General features: G+C 35.9%; 2 protein-coding genes across 11 annotated transcripts in view; one reads left to right on the top strand and one right to left on the bottom strand.

The window, feature by feature from the left end:
- Positions 1-21,172, top strand: part of DPYD (dihydropyrimidine dehydrogenase) — a 329,803-nt gene that overhangs the window by 15,360 nt on the left and 293,271 nt on the right. For all 7 annotated transcript variants that reach the window (XR_012581360.1, XR_012581361.1, XM_074546150.1 and 4 more), the window contains exon 2: positions 6,283-6,393. Coding sequence is in view for 5 of the 7 variants with exons in the window: in XM_074546150.1 (XP_074402251.1) it covers positions 6,283-6,393 (111 nt within the window). In the remaining 2 variants the exon portion in view is untranslated. The remainder of the gene's footprint in view (positions 1-6,282; positions 6,394-21,172) is intronic.
- The window catches only part of LOC141729850 (uncharacterized), a 58,533-nt gene that overhangs the window by 17,259 nt on the left and 20,102 nt on the right, over positions 1-21,172 (bottom strand). The gene's annotated exons all lie outside the window — the stretch shown is intronic.

The raw sequence follows: 21,172 nt of genomic DNA, 5'->3' as shown, positions 1-21,172 counted from the left end.
TATTCAGCCAAATGAATACATGTGGTGAATTCAACGCTGAGTATATTGACAAGAGCTGTGCTCAGCTATGTCTTCTCGGAATTTTGTATGTAAAGGCTAATATTTTTGAATGTATTTTTTATAGTGCAAAAACTATAATGATGATCATGTTACACAACTAGTAGTGTCCCTGGAGGAGCCTCAGAACTGATCCTGTGTTGTGGTGAAGTTTAAGCCTGCTTTAGGCTGTGTGGTTTTGATATATATATATGCTTGTGTTAATGCATGAATAATTCACTGATACTGGTACTACTTGGATACTTCAGTAAAGCCTGGAGGGTGAGTATTTGCTTTGGTATTCCCTGTGAGGTCAATGCGTTTCTGCCGAGATAAGTTGTGTCAAGGAGGTAGCATGCAGAGTTTCCAAGAGCATAATTTACCACCCAGAGCCCTTCCCATAGAGGAGAGTAGTTGGTATCTATGGGAAACAAGTAACACTTTTTGGGTTTCATTTTAATAAACCTTTTAGAATTTGCAGTAATACCTAGCACAAATGCATTGCTGAGTTAGAGAAATCAAGCGCTAAATCCGACAGTTAAAGTTAACAGCACGATTGTGTAAACCCTGCTTAGAGTTGTGTAATTTTGCTGCTTTGTTCATGTGTAATGCATTAACTTTGTTATGTAACAGAAAGTGCATGAAGTATAACACACTTTTGTTAACATAGATGTATTCATGACTAAGAGTTTCCCGACTTTTGTGGGAGTGATTTAGAAAACTGCTCATTTTGTTAAGATGTAGTATTTACATATTGTGGGAAAATCTGAGGACCAAGAAATTCTGTAGTGATGAAATTGAAAATCCCAATATCTAAGTATCTAGTGATGGATCTAGGACTACACCTCTAGGATAGTGATATGCTATGAGGGTGTCACAGGGTAAAATGTCATTCTCTAAGTTTTAGAGGCTATGCAAGGGGTGCAAGAAACCAGAAAAGTGTTTGTTCTGCTATCAGCAGTTTGTCTTATGGGGAAATGTGAAGCTGAAGATACAGCACTGAAATGCTGTGTTAAAGGCATATGGCAGCACACAGGTAGTGCATGCTTATCACTAGGTCATCCATCAGCCTTAGTTCCTGATCCGTTTTGAAAACTATGAGCTTGTGTGGCTCAAAGAAGAAATTTGTCGTGTGATTAAAAGTTGAATCTTTTTCCAGCTGGGTTTAAGTTCATGCCTTGGTCTTCTTCTACACTGATGTGATTTTTCAACAAAGTTCCTTATTGTGGTTCATCTAATCTCATGAAAACAAATACATTTGAGTTCTTTAGCCTTTGATTGAAGAGCAATTATACCATTAGTTTAATATTCAGATATACTAGAAAATATTAGTGTAAAAGCCCCAGGTATTTGTTTCTGTCAGTGAAGTAACACTTGCATAGCTTTGAAATTAATTGTTTAGTATACTCATTACTCTTAGAAAAAATAAATATGTTCTCATTATGTTCACTTGGTGAGCATATGTATCTTGCAATACATTTAATGTTACTTGCTGTGAGGGAGATTACAACTCTTTTTAAGGAAATTGGGTAGATTAATGGAATGGGGTGGGTTAAATTGCTCTCCACATGCATTCCCTAGCATGCCTGGCTTACTTCTGAATTTTAATTGATGTATATAAAAGTGTTCAGATGAGGGGGCTCTGTGAAGCAACAGGATTAAATCAGGATGTAGCCTGTGTATTGCAGGGGCTGGGCTAGGGAAATGAGCTGGGTGCTAAAACAAGGAGACTGACACATGGGACCTTGTTTTATGCCCAATCACAGTCTGCATGTGAACTGTTGCATTTTCCACATCTTCACTGTGACAGCACACCTGTTGATCTGTGGTGAACTTCAGGAGGTGTTTTGGGGCTGTTCATAGGAAACTTTCTCAATGAGCTACAGGAAGTCCACAGAATCCTTGAAACAAGCAAATATTTACTTAGTCTTTTTAAGAATTTTACGGAGTTTTAATATCACAACCTGTGACAGAGCCTGAAGATAGGTTTTTTGATCCTTATTCTGGCTTTGAATGAACAGTAATGAATATGAGGATTACCAAGCACTAACTACTCCTGGTGCAACTCATTGGTTTCAGTAGAAGGCTCTCCAGAAGAAGAGTGAGCTTTAACCATTGAATTTTTCCAAGTTTATTGTTTTGAATCAGAGATGGAGTCCACATAAGCAGGACACCTTGCTAAAGTGTCCTTTTGGGGAGAAAAATATAAAGCCAAAGATTTCACACCACAGTGCTTTAAAGAAAAGCTTTCAAAATTTGAATTAGTGTCACATAAGTTACAAACACACTGCTAGACTCACCGGGCTTTTTGATGACTGTCCTAAAGTTACTGCAGTCCCACCTGTGTTCTAAATCCTACTTTTTTTCTTAACAACATCCCCTCTCTGCTGCATGCCCCCCAGTCCCCACTGGCTTTGGAGCGTTCCCAATGAGCAAAGTGCTTCCATAACATTATATTTTATTTTGCAGAGTATGCACTTAATTAAGAGTCACATTTAATTGAAATAGCTTCTTCTGATTTCAGGAAAAGAATGGGTTTAGGAGATGAGAATAAAAAGTGCTTTTAATGAAATTAAAAGCAAAATGAAATAGGTTTAGAAATTTATGTTGCATCACTGCAGAGCATGTGCCAAGCCTGTCTTGATTTACCTGAAAGTGCTGTATCAGAGACAGGACTCCTAACTGGAGAGTGTATTCTATCCTGGATGACTGCTTTGAAATCACTTACTTGGAGTAATATTAATTCAAATTCCTGATAAATTACTCACTGTGATATAACACGCTGTTTTAAAACTTTTACAGCCTTTTCATTAATAGATGATATTGAAAATTAGAGCTAGTATTTTTTGTGTAGAGTTCTTAATCATGCCATTTAAAGTAGAAGCTAAGCAATAAACATCTAATGAATGGCTTATGGTAAGTTTAATCTCAGAAGCTATGTTGCTATAGGCACAGATCAACATAACCATCTATCAATAAATTCTCAAAATTTAAAAACTGTAGCTATGACTTATGCATGCTAGTCATTTTCAATGTGCATTACATATGAGTAGTTTATTGCATTTTAGGATACTTGCAACCTAAATCGATATCTATTAGACATAACAAATATATTCCTTTCTAGAAGGGGGTGTGTTCTGAAATTGAATCATTTTCTTCTATATTTTGTAGCTTTTAGTAATTGTTGTCTTTTAAAAGACCTGAAAGAAATAATTGTCATGGGTAATTATTAAAGGAATTCCTTAACATAATGATATTTGAGCAAGTCATCTGCAGAATATATTTGAGTTCCATTCCACAGAGATGGGCTCCTTGGTTTTTTTATGGAAGTGAAGTCTTCAAAATAATCTATGGAAATAGTAAAGGAAAATATAATACTTTGGTGGTGCCCATAATCATCAGTGCTGTGCAGAGCTACAGCTTTAACTCGACTGTGTGTGTTGTGCTTCTGCACCAAGAGTAACAAACTCAACATGGGCTCAGTTCACTTCTGCGTCCTTAGCCATAGCCCCATCTCTTTCTTCATCAACAGAGTACCTCAATGGATTTCTACTGAAGTAAAGTATCCTTCTATTCTGATTTGCAGCCATTAATGATTATGGATTTATATCTACTATTAATGAAATAAATGGAGCCAGTTATGTAAAACTGTAAAGATAAAATTCATAGGTTCTGCATTACTGTACAAATAACATCCTCATGTGAAATCCAGAGTTCATAGTACTTTGTAAAGGGATGCATTATGCACCTGCATCCTCTATGGGGGAGCTTGAGTCTTGGCCTTTCAACATCTGGAGAGATCAAACAACAGCTCATCTGTCAAGAATGAGAATTTATGTGGCAGAATAAGCATGGGATTCAGACAGGATTGCAGATGCCCAAATAATTCCCTTCACCAAGGAACTCTTCCCCTGTTTGGATGACCAAGGGTGTTTGAGAGACTGGAAGTCTCAGGTTTCCTTTCTTGCATATCCAAGTGGCTTGTTTTTGTTTAGTTGCATGTATTCATTGTTATTTGCGATACATATTCTAGAACTTTCTTCTCAGTAATTTTGCACTTACTGACTGACTGACCCATCTGACTTTATTTGTTAAATTTACTAAATGTCTGACTAGCCATAAGCTGTGAAAAGCCAACCAGGGAACTGAAATGAATAGGAAGAAAACACCCTCACTAATTTCACTTCTGACAGTTCAACTGACCCAAGAGCATTTACATTATTTTCCCATTTAAGCAGTTAACTTCAAAGTTGTTCTTAAACACCAGGGATCTCTAGCTAGAGCAGCTGCTTTGGTCAGCACTCCAAGATTTAAGCAGGTAGTATATTATTTAGGTAGTGGAAATACAAGCAATTTTTATATTGTATATGTGATTTAGTATTTTCTGTGCCAGTTTTATTTCAGATTTAATTCTGGGACATGCTGTGCTATGTAGTCCTTTTGGATTTCTGCAACTGTTGCTCTTGGAGCCATGCTCCTGCTGCAGAATTCCAACAGGAGCAAACATATGGGGATTCTTCCATCCTTGGCTTGCCCCACCATTTGTTCCATGTTTTAAACCAACTGGTGCTGTACCCAGTGGAGTACATCTGTTACAGTTTATTGCTAGAAATTTGCAATTCATTTCAGTTTGCTAAAATAATATTCATGGCCAAGCATTAAGCAATTACAAAAAAGAGTAGGCAGCATTTTGCTGAAGTTTTTATGTGATGCAGAACCTACTGCCCAGCTTGGGTAATTTGGGCACTCAACAGTCAGATAATGGTCTGACAGTTGAGTTTGATCATCCTGAGAAAATCAACTATCCACTGAGATATCCCTTATGTGGATGTCCCTGCTCTGTTTTAATTAAGGGCAAAATAAATTGGCATAAATAACCACTGAATGCATTTGGTTGCCACATCTTGCCTGAGGGTACTCATCTGGGGAGCACCCTCAACTGGAGCAGAGTCTTTTCTGCTGGAATTACAGGGGCACATCCAATAACAACCTGTAACTCTTACTGAAAGTCAGCAGCATGTAGGCTGCTAAATAGTCTGTATGTTTTTTGAATGTTGTACCTCACTTTTTGTCTCTGTGCTTCAGACTGTGTTGGGCTATGTTGTTGTTTGCAGAGGTGAGGTTTCTGGTTTGAGGGAAAATTGGATTACCAATCATTACCTTCAGAGTAAGGCATTAAGTAGTTGAATAGAAAGTGACTCCTTCATATTTAAAATAAGAAGTCCCTGTAATCAGCGCAATAAAATCTTAACACAAGAGATGGCTGTTTCATCATTATCACTCTCTGAAGCAGATTTTTAAAATTAGGAAGAGTCACAATATAATATTCATAACCCCATCACACTCATCATGTTTCTGTAAGTCAGTCTCGCACATCTTTGACATATAGTAACAGAATAAACACGCTCTGCTCACTGTAGTGGAGACATGTAGTTCTAAAGCCAAGGCTTTTTTATAGGCAAACTTGCAAACTAATTCCAGAAGTTACAAGCAACAATGTGCCTGGTTTTGTTCTCCATCACAGACCTGAGCCTGGATCTGTCTCTTGGATGCCTTTCACACTCATCCCTTGAAGTTAACGAGGTCGCTTTTGCTATAGAAATCTGTTACTTGCCTGATTTGTAAAAGAGTTTTGGTTCCAAAAATTTGATTTAATTTGTCGAGTTACATTAGGGTAGTGCAAGACATTGCAAACTTCATTCTGCCTGTGTTGTCAGACCACCACTATGACTTAAAAGTATGGCTACATTCCTGAGATTTGTTTGTGTCCTTGCAAATAAATGCATTTGAAGATGAATGAGTTAACTCATCAGCTCACTAGGCTTAGAAGGAGATTGTTTTGATGGGGAAATTGGAGTTTATCCTGAAATGATGAAACATTCAGAAATAACCCAGATATTTTAAAATATTTTTGCTTGTTTTGCTTTACAAATGTTACTTGGAATGATACAATGAACCAGAATTATGTGTTTCTATATGCTGTACATAAAAAATATCTAGGAATGGAAACTGTTATTAAAGCTACTAAATATAATTCTGTTTTCTAGTAATCCTGGAAGTGTCTTTAAATATTCATCATCTAAGTGGCGTGGACAATGCAATCTAAACAAATTAGTATGGAGTTGGGCTATAACGTGGAATAATTGCATTTGGTTTTACCGAGCACTGTAAATAAGTGTAAAGAGGCTTTGAACCTTTATGGAAATTTGAATCTATATTTTAATGTCTTTTGTTCTTTTTCCACAGAACATTCTGGCTTTAAATCCCCGAAAACAAACACATGCAACTCTTCACTCAACTGCAGCAAAGAAATTAGTCAAGAAGCAATGGAAAAGGAATTCTGACAAAAACTGTTCAGTAAGTGCACGTTTATCATTGCATCTGGAACATGTTTATCATTGCATCTGGAGCAATCATTGAGGCTGAAATCACAGCTGTGGGAGAAATAAATTAGTGTTATTCAGTAGCCACATTTGGCTTCTAGTTTGTTCCTGTAGATACAGAGTTACTTGGTGATGAGCTCTTTTCTTTGCAGAACCTATTTGCAGTCCATACTTTTTTCATTTTTGGTGATTTTAGTAAGTGGTTGATACAACTTTTGTGCCTTTTGTTATGGAGTCTGATCCCTCTCAAGTATCACATCCTGAGCTGTGCTGAGCCCCTTGATTTCCCTGAGTAGCTTCTTCTGCCACTTCCTCCTTCTCTTTCTGTTTTCCAAGAATCACACTGGGCTGAGCAGCACTTCACCATCCTTTCTGAGACTTCTGAAGCTAGTTTTATTTTGCTGCAGAAGTAGGGGAGCCTGTCATATGTACCTATTTTATATAAATACATAAATATTAGATTAAAACATGACCCAGGAATTTAAATTTTGTGCATTGTAATTTTCAGGAAATATTTGATTTTGGAATAAATACTTTTCTTGCTGTAAATTGTCTATGCTCTTCTGTATTTCTGCCATTACATATCATCATTTTCTCTCTAGGTATTTGAATTCCTAGTCTCAGTGTGATATTTGACTAATCCTATCAGAATTTTTTTGTCTCTTTGATCCCTCATCTGATTAGAAGTTTTGTACTGTTTTTACTGTCTTCCTACAGGTTGTCTTACATAATCCTCAAAATTCAGAAACCTTTTAGTGAGAGTACTAGTTTCCTTATGAGTATAAGGATAGTGGTGTCTTTCCACAGAGCTGTCAAAACACCTCCCACTAAAAATTGGTAATTGATATGTAGGTAGGAAATTGATTGTGTTTGTAATTAAAAATATGTCATCCAAAACCCAACAAAACACAAACCCAATCAAAAATACCAAGATTGGTAATTTTGTTCCTCAGTTTCTTAAAATCACGAAATCCAGTATGAACAAGAAGTATTTGCTGGGCAGGATATCCTTAGCATTTCAGCAATTCTCTTAGTACAGTTTCCTGTTTTATAGTATTGATTATAAGAATCTCTTTTTTGCTATAGCTATTATTCCTATTTTCTGGTATTTTTTGCCTTAGATAACGTTATGTGAACTAGAAACTTATGTACACAAAAACCTTCTGTTTGTGGACTTGGATGATTATTTTGAGATGTCTGATAAAGATATTGCCCATATCTGTCTGTTCCTGCTGCAGACGATGTTGGGCTGCTTAGTGAGTGCCTCCTGGGCAGCTGCAGTTTACAGTCATGTTTGCAGGTGACCTGAAATCAATACTGGGCTCTAAACTCCTCTGCTTTCAGAAACTGTTAGGAAGCTCAGGTATCCATGCAGCAGGGCAGCTGGGTATCTGTGGCAGCCTAATTAGCTGTTCCAATGTAAATCATTCAGGTTAGTTAAACTGTAACAGTCACAGAAATATTGTACTAATGGGTGTGTTAATACTCATTTCCTAAAGCTTCTAGGCTTTTAAGTCGCTCTTTGTTATCCCTGAGCTGTTCTCTTGCTTAGTTTTTGTATTCAGTGTACTCATAAAGTGTTGGATATTTGCTGTTGATTTTGAAAGCGCATGGTTGTCTAGAAATTGTCTCTCTTCCTGTGTTCCTGCTGTTAGCTGTATGAGTGAACCTCATGGTGTCTCAAATAGTTCTGGACTCCCAAGGTCTGAGCTTCCTGAGTTGTGCAAACACCATGGTTTTGGGTTCATTGCCAGCTTTTGTGCCTTGTCTGGATTTTCAGTTGAGAGAAATTCTGAGCATTGTCAAATATTGCAGGATGATGTTTTGGCATAGGCTTACAGTCTGATAAACAACTTGGTTTTATAGTGCTGCAGTACTGCTTGGAGATTTGTACAGTTATTAGCACCCTGTCCTGACAGGAATCTGCTCATGGAGTACAGTTTACAGGATTAAAAGTTAGAAAGAAACAAATGTGTATATGGGCAGATATAACTACTTTCATAGCAGATACTTTCAATACTGCATTATTACGTATTATTTGGTAGAAACATCACATTATTTGGTTTGCAAGTATAAGAAATGTAAAATGCTAGAAGGAACTGTAAAGGGCTAGTCCTTATTTCTAGATGGGTAATGATCTTAGTTTTTAAAACTGACAAACTTTTTTTTTGCTCAGAGATACGTAGCTTACTCTTACTGTGTAAGATTTACTACATAGCTTACTATTACCTTACTATAGCAGAAAAAGCCCTGAAAAATGAAAAAATAAAATATTTGTCTGGTCTCCCATTACATAAAAGATATCAGTAAAAAATAAGAGACCTTTTGCATTCTCCAGATCATTGTTGTTGAGTGGTTTTAATAAAAAAATAAAATAGAATGGTTGAATCCTATTGCCGTCCTAAATTAGGAAAGCTATTGTAGGAAAGGATCCACTGAACACAGTTTTCTGTTTTGGTCTAAAGAGCCACTGGCAATAATGTTTAGGCCTGCTAATGAATAGATCAATCTCCATTTGAAGTCCATATGAACTTTATTTGTTTCCATGTCCTTAAAATCTGAATTTGGCTTTTACCTTTCCATTCCTTTAAAGCTGTTCTGATGCTTCCTTTGCAGAACTACTGTTGAAAGGAAGGTGGGAGTATGAAAATACAAAACTAATTAAATTAACAGCCCTCAAAACTCTGAACAAAAGCTGCATCTGCTGAGGCATGCACACAGTGACTTTGTAATGTCTAATAGACTTCCAGATGGCAGACTTACATATTTCTTCAGAATAATTACACAAGTGAAATTTTAACTCCTAGCCTGCTCTGAGAGACTTTGAGTTGCCCATTTAATGAGTTCTGAAGTGGAAACGGAGTGTCAACATCTTTCCTCAGCATTGTAAAAGTGTCCTTCTAAAGGAAGGTTCAATTATGCTTTCAATGAGTGCTATTGTTTATTTATTATGTTAGCAACCAAGTGTTGCTGTACACATTATTTATAGTTTTAGGTGCAAGATTAGTCAGCTTTCCTTCAGAAATTTTAACTCAGAGATATGTATCAGAGTAGGAAAACTATTGCTGTGTCACCCTCAGTAACAGTGTTAGACCTAAGCATTAACACTCTTATTTCTTATGAGTAATGCTGAAAAGGGGTATAAACACATGCCTCTAGTTTTCCGGTGCAACAAAGATTTCTGTTGTCCAGAAAAAATTAAAAGTAGAAGAGTTCTGAAATAGCTGTTCTAATAGTAAGCATTAAAGAGTGCAAATTTAAATCACATTAGATCATCAATTTACAGATAGAACAAAAGCGAAGGGATCAACTGTGAAACTGTAAGGATTTGCTTTGATTTCAGGTCCTTCCTAAGTAGTTCAGGGTTGTTTAGACTTCAGATAAATATTTTTATCTGTGGTTTCTAACTCTTCATAATTGCATTTCTGTGTGTCTTTTGTGCTTACCTACATTTAGGTCACCAGCTAGAGGGGCACACATTGTGTGCATTTGCATCGCACCCAGCACACTGATTTCCTTGCTTTATGAATAGGGTTTCTAAGTATTATGGGACAAGTTTTGTTCTACCTAGTACATGTACATGTTTGTAATTTAAATGAAATTCACCTCCACAAGTTTTAGAAATTAACTTGTCACTGTAGAACTCAGTGGGATATTCTAGCCTTCTTTTTGGTAATGAAATCTTGTGGATACCTACTAAGGACCGGTGAGAAGTTGACATAGATCCACCTATGTATTCAGACTTGCTTCAGTTTCTGTGTTTAGAAATAATAGTAACATTTGCTCCAGATGGAAATGCTGGAAGTATTTCAACACGACAAGAAGGTGAAAAGGAAATGGGATTTAAATTGGTTTGTAGCTAATTGCCATAGCCTGTAAGAGTATTGATTTTCTGGCAGTATTAGCATTGTTCTTTGTCCTTACATGTGCTAAGCCTGATCAGAATTGTGCAAAAAGAGCCTCTCTTCCATGACAAAATAAGTGTCATGCTCACCTCTTTTAGGTTCTGGGTTTTTTCTTTTTTTTTTTTTTTTTTTTTTTTTTTTTGTTTGTTTGTTTGTTTGTTTTGGCAAGGGCTCACTTTGGGAAAGAGACTTTAACTGTACTCTAATTCTTTCCAGCTATTAGAGAAAACCAAATTCTTCACCTTGTCTTTTTCTGTGCAACATTAAGTTGCAACTAGCAGATCATTTTGTGCTAATGATGGAGCATGAGATTTGCAATTTATTGCAAGATTACCAGCTCATGTTGCTCTTTAAGTTCAGAGGACAAGGGTACTCCCTTAAAACAGTAGTAATAAGAGCTTGCTAAAACTTCTAATTGCTTTTCACTTTGATAGTATTTCTGTGGCTGTCACTTCTATATATATATATCTGTATAAAGACATTCATTATGAAAAGGTATGTAAGTACCTCCTGATGCACAATGTCCAGGCTTGCATAGAAAAAATCTGTAAACAAGATGATCTTTCTCAGCTATAATCTGTAAACAAGATGATCTTTCTCAGCTATAATGTGTTAATCTAAGTATTGCCTTCCAGTGAGGTGGAAAAAGTTCACATGATTTTTGTTCCTAATAATGTATCATGCATACAGAGTAATGAAGTTAGAGTTTCACATATAACTGATGGATTGAAGCAGAAAAAGTGCAAATTGCAAACAAGTAGATATAAAACCCAGTACACCAAAGGCCTGAAATCAGGAACCTTAGTGAATAAATGCTTTTTCAGGGAATAATTTGTCCGTTCCTAGACATGTATTGATGAAAGATTCTATATTTATAAATAAAAAATAATCCCAAATATTGTAAAATAGAGAACACTCATTAAAGGAAATCAACTCAATTATATTTATAATCTAAATGTATAGTTTACCTTTGCAAATATTTATTTTTGTCTTCATTGCATATGAATATGCAAGTTTAGCTCTTTTCTGAATGGGTATACAATGGCAGATGTCTCTCTAATCGCTGCTCTATTCAAACATTAATTGGTAGAACATATGTAGAATTCTACTAGTCTGAATAGGTATAGGATAGCAGCAGTCTCTTTAATCACATCACTATTCAACCACTAATTGGTGTGATGATTAAGGGACATTAGAGGGAGCACTTTGACATCTGATTCTTTGAACTGATGTCTGCTCGAGCTGCACTGTATTCATCATGGCCAGACTGATTTCTTAAATAAAACGCTCTGATTCCCAAATGTGGAAAATATTGCGTTAGGATCTATTGAGGTGATTAGGGAATTTGAGAATGATTCTTTTATTTAACTAGTGATTGACTGTATATGCACAAACTATTCATATGAATAATACATGTGTTGCTGAGTATCAGAAAGAGCTGAGAAGTAACATCAAGAGATTTTCTCTTTTCTCATAGTGTCAATAATTAAATATTAATACGCATTTTAAAATGTACCAGTTTAATCATTTAGCAGTCAAATTCCTACTCATGCATTTTTTAGATTAACTAATTACTCTGCATTTTCTCTTATCGATAGCATATGCTGGCATTTATAACCCTTTCACTGGAATAAAGTGGTTTACATGTTTGTATATGATATCATGTATAGTGGGTCTAAGAAATGCATATTATGAATTTCCTTGAATCTTATGTTTTATATGCATTTCAGTATCTTGAGGTGTTTTCATTAGAATATCTCAATAGCTCCTAACTTGCCTCGATGCAACAAATTAGTGGTTTTATGCACATTTTCTGTGTATTAAATTGCAAATACTGGGTGATGGCAAGTTGTGCTAAATGCTTTCTTAGTACTGTGCAAAAGGTTCCTTCTCACCCTGTGGCTCTTCTGGAGTGCTGTGCGAAACCACCTCCAACCTTTTAACTGCTGCTGCTGCTCAGAGTTCTTCAGGTTTGGTGCTTGTCTTACTTGATGTTGGATGATTCCTCTTCTATAGAGAAGCATTCACCTTTTAGTGAGCAGCATTTAGTTCCAGGTATATATCTGATCTTAACCAATTCAAAATGGAAGTGTTTCAGAGTTGCAAATTGTTTAGCTTTGCACTTCATTATATGGCAAAAGTGAAAAATGTTTATCTGCCTAAAGTGCTGAATTTTAGGTAAGTTCAATTCATTCCCCTTCAGTAAAGCTGAGCAAATCAGAGTAGGGATAGGATCAGAAACCATCTTCACTGTCAACTTTCAACTTCTGCTTAGTATTATATTCTTTCAGATGTAGAGTTTTGTATACTTTCCTATGGGTACTAGATGGAGATAAAGTTGCCTTCGTATGCTGTTTTTTTTTTGGAAAACAGAAAAAGATCAAGACTACCTTATCTATCTTCACTTCAGACCTTCTACTCCCACCCTTTTTTTTTGTTTTTTTTTGCTTTTGTAAACTCTTGCCTGTGATGAAACCAAGATTGCTCTTTGCTGTACCAGACTTCCCTCAGAGTGAAGGCCATCAGACATGTGCTGTTCCTTCTGCAAGTGTGTTGGATTATCTTGTATTTATGGCCCAAATTCTGACTTGTTAGTTTGCTTTGATTTTGAAATTCTCTTCATGCCTTTTGAAATGTTTAGTATTTCTTTGTTCCGTTTCCCTTATTCCACCAAACATTATGACAGTAGAAAGCATTAGCACATTAATTTTTTTCCAATTAGTCAAGTCACTGAGGTCTTGGGTCAATCATGAATGATCTTGATTCAGGCTATTTTTTGGTGATAGAAAAGAACCTAGTTGTTTTTCAGTTAGTTGCACACTCACTGGATATTTGTTTAGTCTAGTCTACATTTTTAGTTGGCTTATGAAAATGTGGTATGGAATAATTGGGGGAGAAAAATGTTTATTCCAGATTTGCCGCATCTACTCTGCCAGTTATTCTTGGCCAGTTTTACATGGCTGTGTTGGCACTTTTTATATCACAAAGTAAGTTTTAATATATGTACTCCATTTTCTCTGCCTGGGGGAATGATTTCTGTTTTCACTTGTTTTTTTTTTTTTTTTTCCTTTTTTCCCCTTCTCCCAATTCCTCTCTATAAGGGGAAGCATTATGTCTGTCTCTTTTCTCTTGGAAGCACAAGCCTGCTAGTGGGTGCAATTGATAGTGCTCCATGCGTTGCTTCAGTTAGTTCCTCGATGACTCAGTGATACATGAGCTGAATCAGTCTGATTAAAAAGAATAAATTATTCTTTTTTTTTCCATGCTCAAGCCTGCAATCTCATGTTCTTGCTAAAAATATATATTTTTAGTTGTAGTTATGGCTATTCTGTGCTATCTCCATGAAGAGAGCAGGGAGGGCTGTTGATTCTGCATCACTGATTTGCTCTGTTGTACATAATCTGTACTTCTCTTCATTTTCTTCCTTCTTTTCACGTATATAGAACAGTTTTCTTACTATGGTTTTATAGTTTTCTCCTCTTCCTTTTTAACTTAAATTTGCATAGCTTTCTGGTTTTATTGCCACAGTGTTTATGCAGTTCATTTATACTTAGAAATTTATCTACTCTAGGTATGTGTCAGTTTCCCTGCTTTTATGATTTTGATTTCCAGGCCATTGGGGGGAGGCATGATATGATCATAAAGGTGTGCTAAGAACACTCTTTGGTGTGAATTTCTCTTTTTGGTTGTTTCCTGTTTGTTTTGTTTGTGGTTTTGTGGGGTTATGGTTTTTTTTTCCTTTCTCTTTGCTTTGCTTAGGAATAGTTCCCCCATGTGAATTTCTGTAGGGTTTGCCCTTTCTCCTGCTTTCCTTTACTGATCAGTATAACTCTCAGGAGACATACCAGAAATGATATTTTCTGAAGTTCACCATCCTCATTCTTTTACCCTCACCACTTTCTGCACTTGGAATTGATTGTAATCTATTACAGAGGTAAGTCATTGATTGTAAGATGCTTTGACTTTTTAAATGCAACCTGTAAAACACAGATCCTAATAATGGTAGCATGCAAGTATTCTTTGATGTGATAACTGACAAGCTTTGTTAGTAATAGTCATTTAATCAGAAACACTAATACAGAATTTTAAAAACAGTTTCAACTCATGCCAATCTTATCCATTCTGGTATGAATCTGAATGGACTTTATCCCTTTAGCAAGTGGATGAAGTCATAGAATAAATACAGAATATAATTTTCATAAATCTTTTTTTTAAAGTTCAATATAAATTGTATAGAATAAGGTAAACAATCTAAAGACATTAATTTTGAGAAGATTATTAGTATTTGAAATATCCAGAATTTATTTGGAATTTGAATCCAAATTTGTAAAGAATAGTTCACGCTTTACTGTTAAACAATTTCAAAAAGTTAAGACTATGAGGATTAGCCATAGGGAGTTGAAACAAATGGGATTGATTGGCAAAGCAGGAAATACAGAGGAAAAAATGAGAACTTTCAAAAGTCAAGTTGAGTCACTCTGGGTGAAAGAAATTAAAACAAATAGTAAAAGGTTATTCAACTATATAAAACAAATAGTAGAAGATTCTTAAGCTATTTAAACTAAAAGAAATAAAAGAACAAGCAAAGTCAGTGTGAAGATAGGATTAAGGATCTTAGGTGTTGTCTGAAGTCTTTGTAAATTGTTGTCCTACTTTCAGTAAAATGGGAATGAAGCAAGAGGTGGCTAAATGGGCAGAAAAGTGCAGAAGTGGAAATTACACCAGACAGGCCAGAAAGAAAACTTGAAGTGTTTTATGTTTGAAGTCAAAGGAACAGTACTGCATCCATAAAAGTATCACAGAAAAATTGACATGTGAAATTACAAGCTCTATAGTGGAGCAAGTTCTTGATTAAAGAATAGGCAATGCAGTTTGTGTGTGCTAAAAGGCAGAGAAGTGACGGGCAACTCTTGCTCTGTTGGTCTTGTATTGGCATCATGCAAAACTTTGAAAACAAAATTTTGAAGCAGAGATTAATTAAATGCGTTAAGGAAAATGGAAGATAGAATGAGGCATTTGGGCTTTATTCTTAGGGATAAATCTTGACACACTAACCAGGGTTTTGGGTTTTTATTTTTGCCAATTAATAACGAAGTCATCTAAGCAGTCATCTTCTTAGATTAGAATAGTAGCATGGATAAGGAACTGGCTAGAGGGGAAATGAGAGTGAGAAGTGCTTAAAAAAGATCTGCTGGGCTTTTAGCAGAGCTTTTTGAAGGATCAGTCTTCAGATTGATAACATTTAATATTTTCCATAATGAGCTTGACATAAATATTAGGAGCATGTTATGAGAAAGTCGACAGGCACTGTCAATACAGAAGGAACTAGAACATCATAAAGGACTGTGTGACACTGAAGTTTAGAATAAAAAAGATAAGAATAAATTTAATAGTGCAATTAGGAGGCTACTACCAAGGGCTGAGGATGAGAATGACTAGGAGCCTAATCTCTGGAATTAAGCAAGAAGAGGATTTAGAAATACCAGCTGATCAGAGGGTGATGGTTCCATGAACTGGGTAAGAAAATCTGATTATGGACTGAATGTGAAAGCAAGAGGTTAATTGTAGTTGTCCAAGTTGTCACTTCTAGTCTCCTGTATGCTTTAATGTTTTGGACTGTAGGGGTTATGTAGAATAAATTGCATTTGAATCACATCCGATACATAGTGAGTGTCATTGAAATGTTCATGGGGAAAAATGGGTCTGCCTTCAAATAAGATCTATTTAGTGGCCAGTAAACAAGGCTGCACACTGAGCCCAAATGTTGAAAGGGTAATGATTAGATGTGCCCTCTCTGTTGTGTTTTCTAAGTCTTGAAACACTTCTATGTAAAATAGCGTCTGACTCTGTAGTTAAAACTGAGCTGTATGTGCAGGAGACAAATAAAGTTTTGAAACCTTTTTAAGGCATTTTAAATTTAAGTGCCTGACTGTACAATGCCTGTGTTTGTTTTATGGAGTGTATGATCTATGGCTTCTTCTGTGTTCTCTAGCCCACTCTATGTGCCTTACTTCAGCCTTCTATTTTTACAAACATTACTTGGGGAATGGGGTTAATTGAGTACCTGAATGTTAGTTTCTGTCCTTTGTTTATTTGTGTGGATCATTTGCAGCCTGTCTTTACCAAGTAACAAGTTGTAGCTGATAGATGTAGATTAATGCTGGTAAATATCTTTTTAAGGTACGTGCTCTCTGATCTGCTTTCTTTTCACTTGCTACTGATGCAAGTGCTATGCAGACATGAAATTGCTTTGGGCTGATTTAGCTGTATATACAGTTACCAAGCAAGAAGGCTGATTTTTTTGATGCCCTTCAGAAATACAATGTTAACATTTTCATCCTTTTGTGGGGCTTCTTAGTAGCTTTGTCCTTAGCTAAATGATGTAGCTACCTTCTGTTTTAGCATTTCTAGTTTTTGACTCCCCTTCTAAGACTCCAAATATCCTTAAAGTTTCAGTCCCTTGCATAAGTGTAATTTTATCCACTTTATTTCTCAGAGGTGGTTGGTGAAAGAAGTCTTTCACTGCTGTGGAACAAAACAAAAAGGACTGTTGGTGAAGCTAGCTTATTATCTTTGTAACGAGTGCAGCTCGTGCTAAATCATCAATACTTTGAGAAGTGTGGACTTAATGGGCGTTTCTATCTAACTTTTGAAGACTGAGCCCATAAACTTGAATTTTAAAGAAAAGTGTTAGGGGGAGAATTTACTTTACTTTCACTTCTGTCACATCTGAAGTAATTAGTAGTAATACATATTGAAAATCTTTTAGTATTGACTCTATAATTTTTGGGGACAAACTTCACTTTCCTTATAATTCCACTTCATTTTTGACCATGCTTGGACCATTTTTCCTACCCTATACAATCTGCAAGCTTTTATTTTTTAGTGTAAAGCTTTCAGAAGAGGCCAGTGAATCTCAGCCACTATTGCCTCCACAGTAACTACATAAGAGTTGGTTGAATTTAACACATTTTAATTGCATAAGAAATCTTGTTTACATTCTGTTTCTCAAAGATTATAACAATAGTAGTATTGGTGAATAGCAATAAAATACAAGTTGCACGTGTTTTGCAGAGTCCATTAGAGACAAGAGGGCAGTGTGCATCAGAGTAGGTGGCCATTTCTTGTGCTGTTGCTGATGCTTTCTCTGGAGTTTTTCTTTTTCATTTGTTTTCCTCTGCATTTATTTTTCAGTGAGTGGCCAAACAACGTGAGAAGGATCTTGCATATATTTGTAGCAATAAGTCTGAAAAGCTCTGTTGCCACCAGGGCTCTAGAAAAGCTGTGGAGAGGTACAGGGCGTTGCTAGGCAACGCCGCATGGCCACAGATAGTATTTTTCTTTTAATTTATTTATTCTTCAGTTTGAGTGTGTCCTGCTTGGAGCCATTTGGGTAATAGTTAAGCAAGCACATAGAAATCAGAGAGCTGCAGGAGTGGAATAAAGGAATGCAATATAAAAGTGTAAGAAAGGAAAAGCCATGACACATAATTAAACGACGAAGAGACATGAAATAATTAGTAAGGACTGGAGCAAAAAAGTAAACAAGCATGAGGAAATAAGAACAGGAGAGAAAAAACCCCGAAATTATGAAAAAAGAATAGAAAAGATAGGGCACTATTGAAGAAAAATTAAAAATTGAAAGCTCAAACAGTTTATACACAAGGGGAACAGGGAGCTTGCTGCATAGGAATAAGAATTAAAAATCAGAGATAAAAATGACTTCAAGAAGAAAAGGGAGAAATTTGGTAATGATGTTAAAAGAATGATGATTTTTGTTTCTTTTTGATTTGCATCATCCTGTTCATTCCTATTACTCTGTTTGCACATATGCAATAGCAGCAGTGACACTCAGGAGCTGGGGACTGATTAATAAGTCCAATATGTTTCCCAGAGAGGAAAAATAATTTAAAGTAAGAGTTTCAGTGTTATTCAGAAATTATTCAATCTGTCTGTTTGGAAATAGCATTTTCAAAAGTAGGTTATTGCATTTTATTGAAAAAATGTGGGTGATTATAGCAAGGGTGTTAGGTCAAGCAGTGGTTGCACAGAGGGAGTGGGTTGTTCATACTCTCTGAGTTAAACACGATAAGCAGGGGCAGGTCTGTCCTGTGCAGTGTTCAGGGAACTAAAAGGCCTTCATCTGCAATAGTTGGAGCCATTTATAGGCTTGAATAGCATAGCAATGTGAGGAAAATTCTGTGCCAGAGCCAACCCGGCTGAGAGATCCATTTAATTAGCTCAGGAGCTGAGCTACCTGGCCCAAATGTCTTGAACACTCTTTGTGGGACCCAAATTAGTCCCCTCAAAACAGTGCTAAGCCAAATCCAAATCTAGGAGTCTTGCATTGCAGTTCTCTTCTGGTGTATCCTGGCTCTGTATGGCCCTGATTGCTTGGGAATTGCTGGGAAGGTGCTTGGCTGGTGCTTTGGGCCATGTTCATATTGTTCACCTCAGCTTGAACATAGCAATTTTCAAGATAGTAACAAGAGGAGGAATACAGCAGCCTGAGCTGTCTGAAGACAGGCCAGAAGGTTTTGGGAGAAGAAAACAATTCAGACTGAGATATGAAAGCTTCCAAAGAAGTAAAGCTTTACAAAGAAGACATTTAAGTAAATGAGCTAGAGAAGCAGAAGAGAGCATAGTGCCATAGTGAGGTATTGAGTAGTTAGTGCTTTTCTCTCTAACACAGTAAATGGAACTGAGACCTGAGGCAATATATTTATCCTGGATGCTGTTCTCAAGCTACATGTGAATAAACAAGCAGCATTACAGCAGCATTCTCTTAATGCTCTTTTGAATGCCTTGCTGAAAGATGTAGCTACATATAAGCCCTGTTCATTTCTGTGTATAGGAAAGTTGTTTTTCAGGTAATTTTTAGGGAAAATAAATCAATACCACTTATTTCTTAAATTTCTTTTGGAATTTTCTGAAGCCTGTTAAATATGCACGGTGTCTTCAAAGAAGTTTGCACTTATTTGAGCAGTTTTCCCTAATTTTTGATTATGCCTGTGTGTCTGTAAATAGATGGCACAACAGATGGTGACAACTTCATAGGATTTGCAATTGTTTTACTATTACCATTGTATTACTATTAATTGTATTACTATTACCATTGTAATAGCCTCATACCTCTGATTTTCTGAATTTTTTTGAGAGGGAAAAAGCATTTTAAGTGTTTACATTGTCCTACTTGGTTGTTGTTTCCTACACCGTCCCCACCAAGACCTAATTTTCTGCCTTCTTAGCAGTGAGTGTAAGCTTTTGTTTTGACTAACTTGGCTTGATGCATGATATTTAAAAATTAGTTGACTATTAAAAAGCTTTGTGAGTCTTTCTGCCTTCTTATTCATGCTTTCCTTTTTTTATTTTGCACTTCCATTTGTTTTTTCTAATTCTGTGTATATTACAGAGACTGAGGCTGCTGTCTTACTGTATCTTTTGCAAGAAGGTTTGAGGTACCAGTCATTACTCAGCACAGTAAGGGATGCATGTAACTATTGTAGGTTTTGCACAATTTTTTTTCTATATTGTATTTTGAAAACAGAAGGAAAATTTTAGAAAATTCTAAATTAGAATAGCTGATTTAGCTATTTTAGATGGCAATGAATATAAAATGTGCTTAACTACTTGGATTTTCTGGACATCTCAGCACATGTCATTAGAATCTCAAAGAAAATGGAAATAGAAGAGAAATTACAGCCTGTTTTTCTTCTAAAGATATGTGATTTCTCAACCCACTTATGTATCTTCTCCTGGCATGTCTCCTATCACCTACAGTTACTTCTGAGTTACAGACTTAAGAACATAAGAGCTGAGGTAACATTTTGTTGGTTATTTGCATGTGGTTTCCATACTTTGTAAATGAACTTGAGATTTTTCAATATTATTATTATTATTATTGAATTATTTGATTAATAATATTTTTATTCTTCAGGTTTTCATAAGCTACAATAGTGATGGAATATCTGAAACACAATGCCAGCATGCAACACAACTGCACCAAGGTCTTGATACAAGGGTTGTATTTCAATGTCTGCAGCCTTTTTTCTAGTACTTCTTTGACTTGGATAGACACTTCTCAAGTGAATTGAATATTTCAAATTATTCCTCTGAGGAAATTTAGTCTCAATTTCATATTTTGCTTTATTTCTTTTCTACTTAAGTAGCAATGTGATACTGATGCTAATTTTAGATAACACAATAACCCAGAATATAAGTGTACATACTCTTCTCTGAATAATTCACCCGGTCAGATACCTGATGATATAATATTCTTTGTGGAATTGTTTCAGTCACAACACTGAAGTATTTCACATGTTGCTGTTTTCTTCTCCTAAGCCAAGCATACAGGGGATGGGATTTTTCCCACTCCTTCTACCAGACAGATAATTAAATAATTATTAAATAATAATATATGAAGTTCATTTGTGAACTATAGACACCATATGCAAACATACAACAAAATGTTACCTCAGCTCTTATGTTTTTAACTATATGTTAACTCATATGTTAATTCAGAAGTAACTGTAGATGACAGGAGACATGCCAGGAGAAGATAAATGAGTTGACAAATCACATATCTTGAGAAAAAAAAATAGGCTATAATTTGTCTTCTATGAACTCATGTTGAATACTACTTTATGGAAGTGTTTTAGCTGTTGGAGAGAATTAGGAGCACACAATTTAGTAAGTAGTATGTGGAAGGGGGTGGTGCATGTGTTTCTATAACTGGCAGTAGAAATACATGATGTAAGATGTGATCTGTAAGATTAGGAGACAAGGACCTTGGTGTGACCTCTCTGTTGTGGTTTAACCCCAGATGGCAACTAAGCACCACAGCCACTT

Source organism: Zonotrichia albicollis, chromosome 8 (genome assembly GCF_047830755.1).
Source record: "Zonotrichia albicollis isolate bZonAlb1 chromosome 8, bZonAlb1.hap1, whole genome shotgun sequence".
Lineage (NCBI taxonomy): Eukaryota > Metazoa > Chordata > Aves > Passeriformes > Passerellidae > Zonotrichia > Zonotrichia albicollis.
The sequence above is the reverse complement of the archived record's forward strand: the minus strand, read 5'-3'. Positions and strand labels throughout refer to the sequence as shown.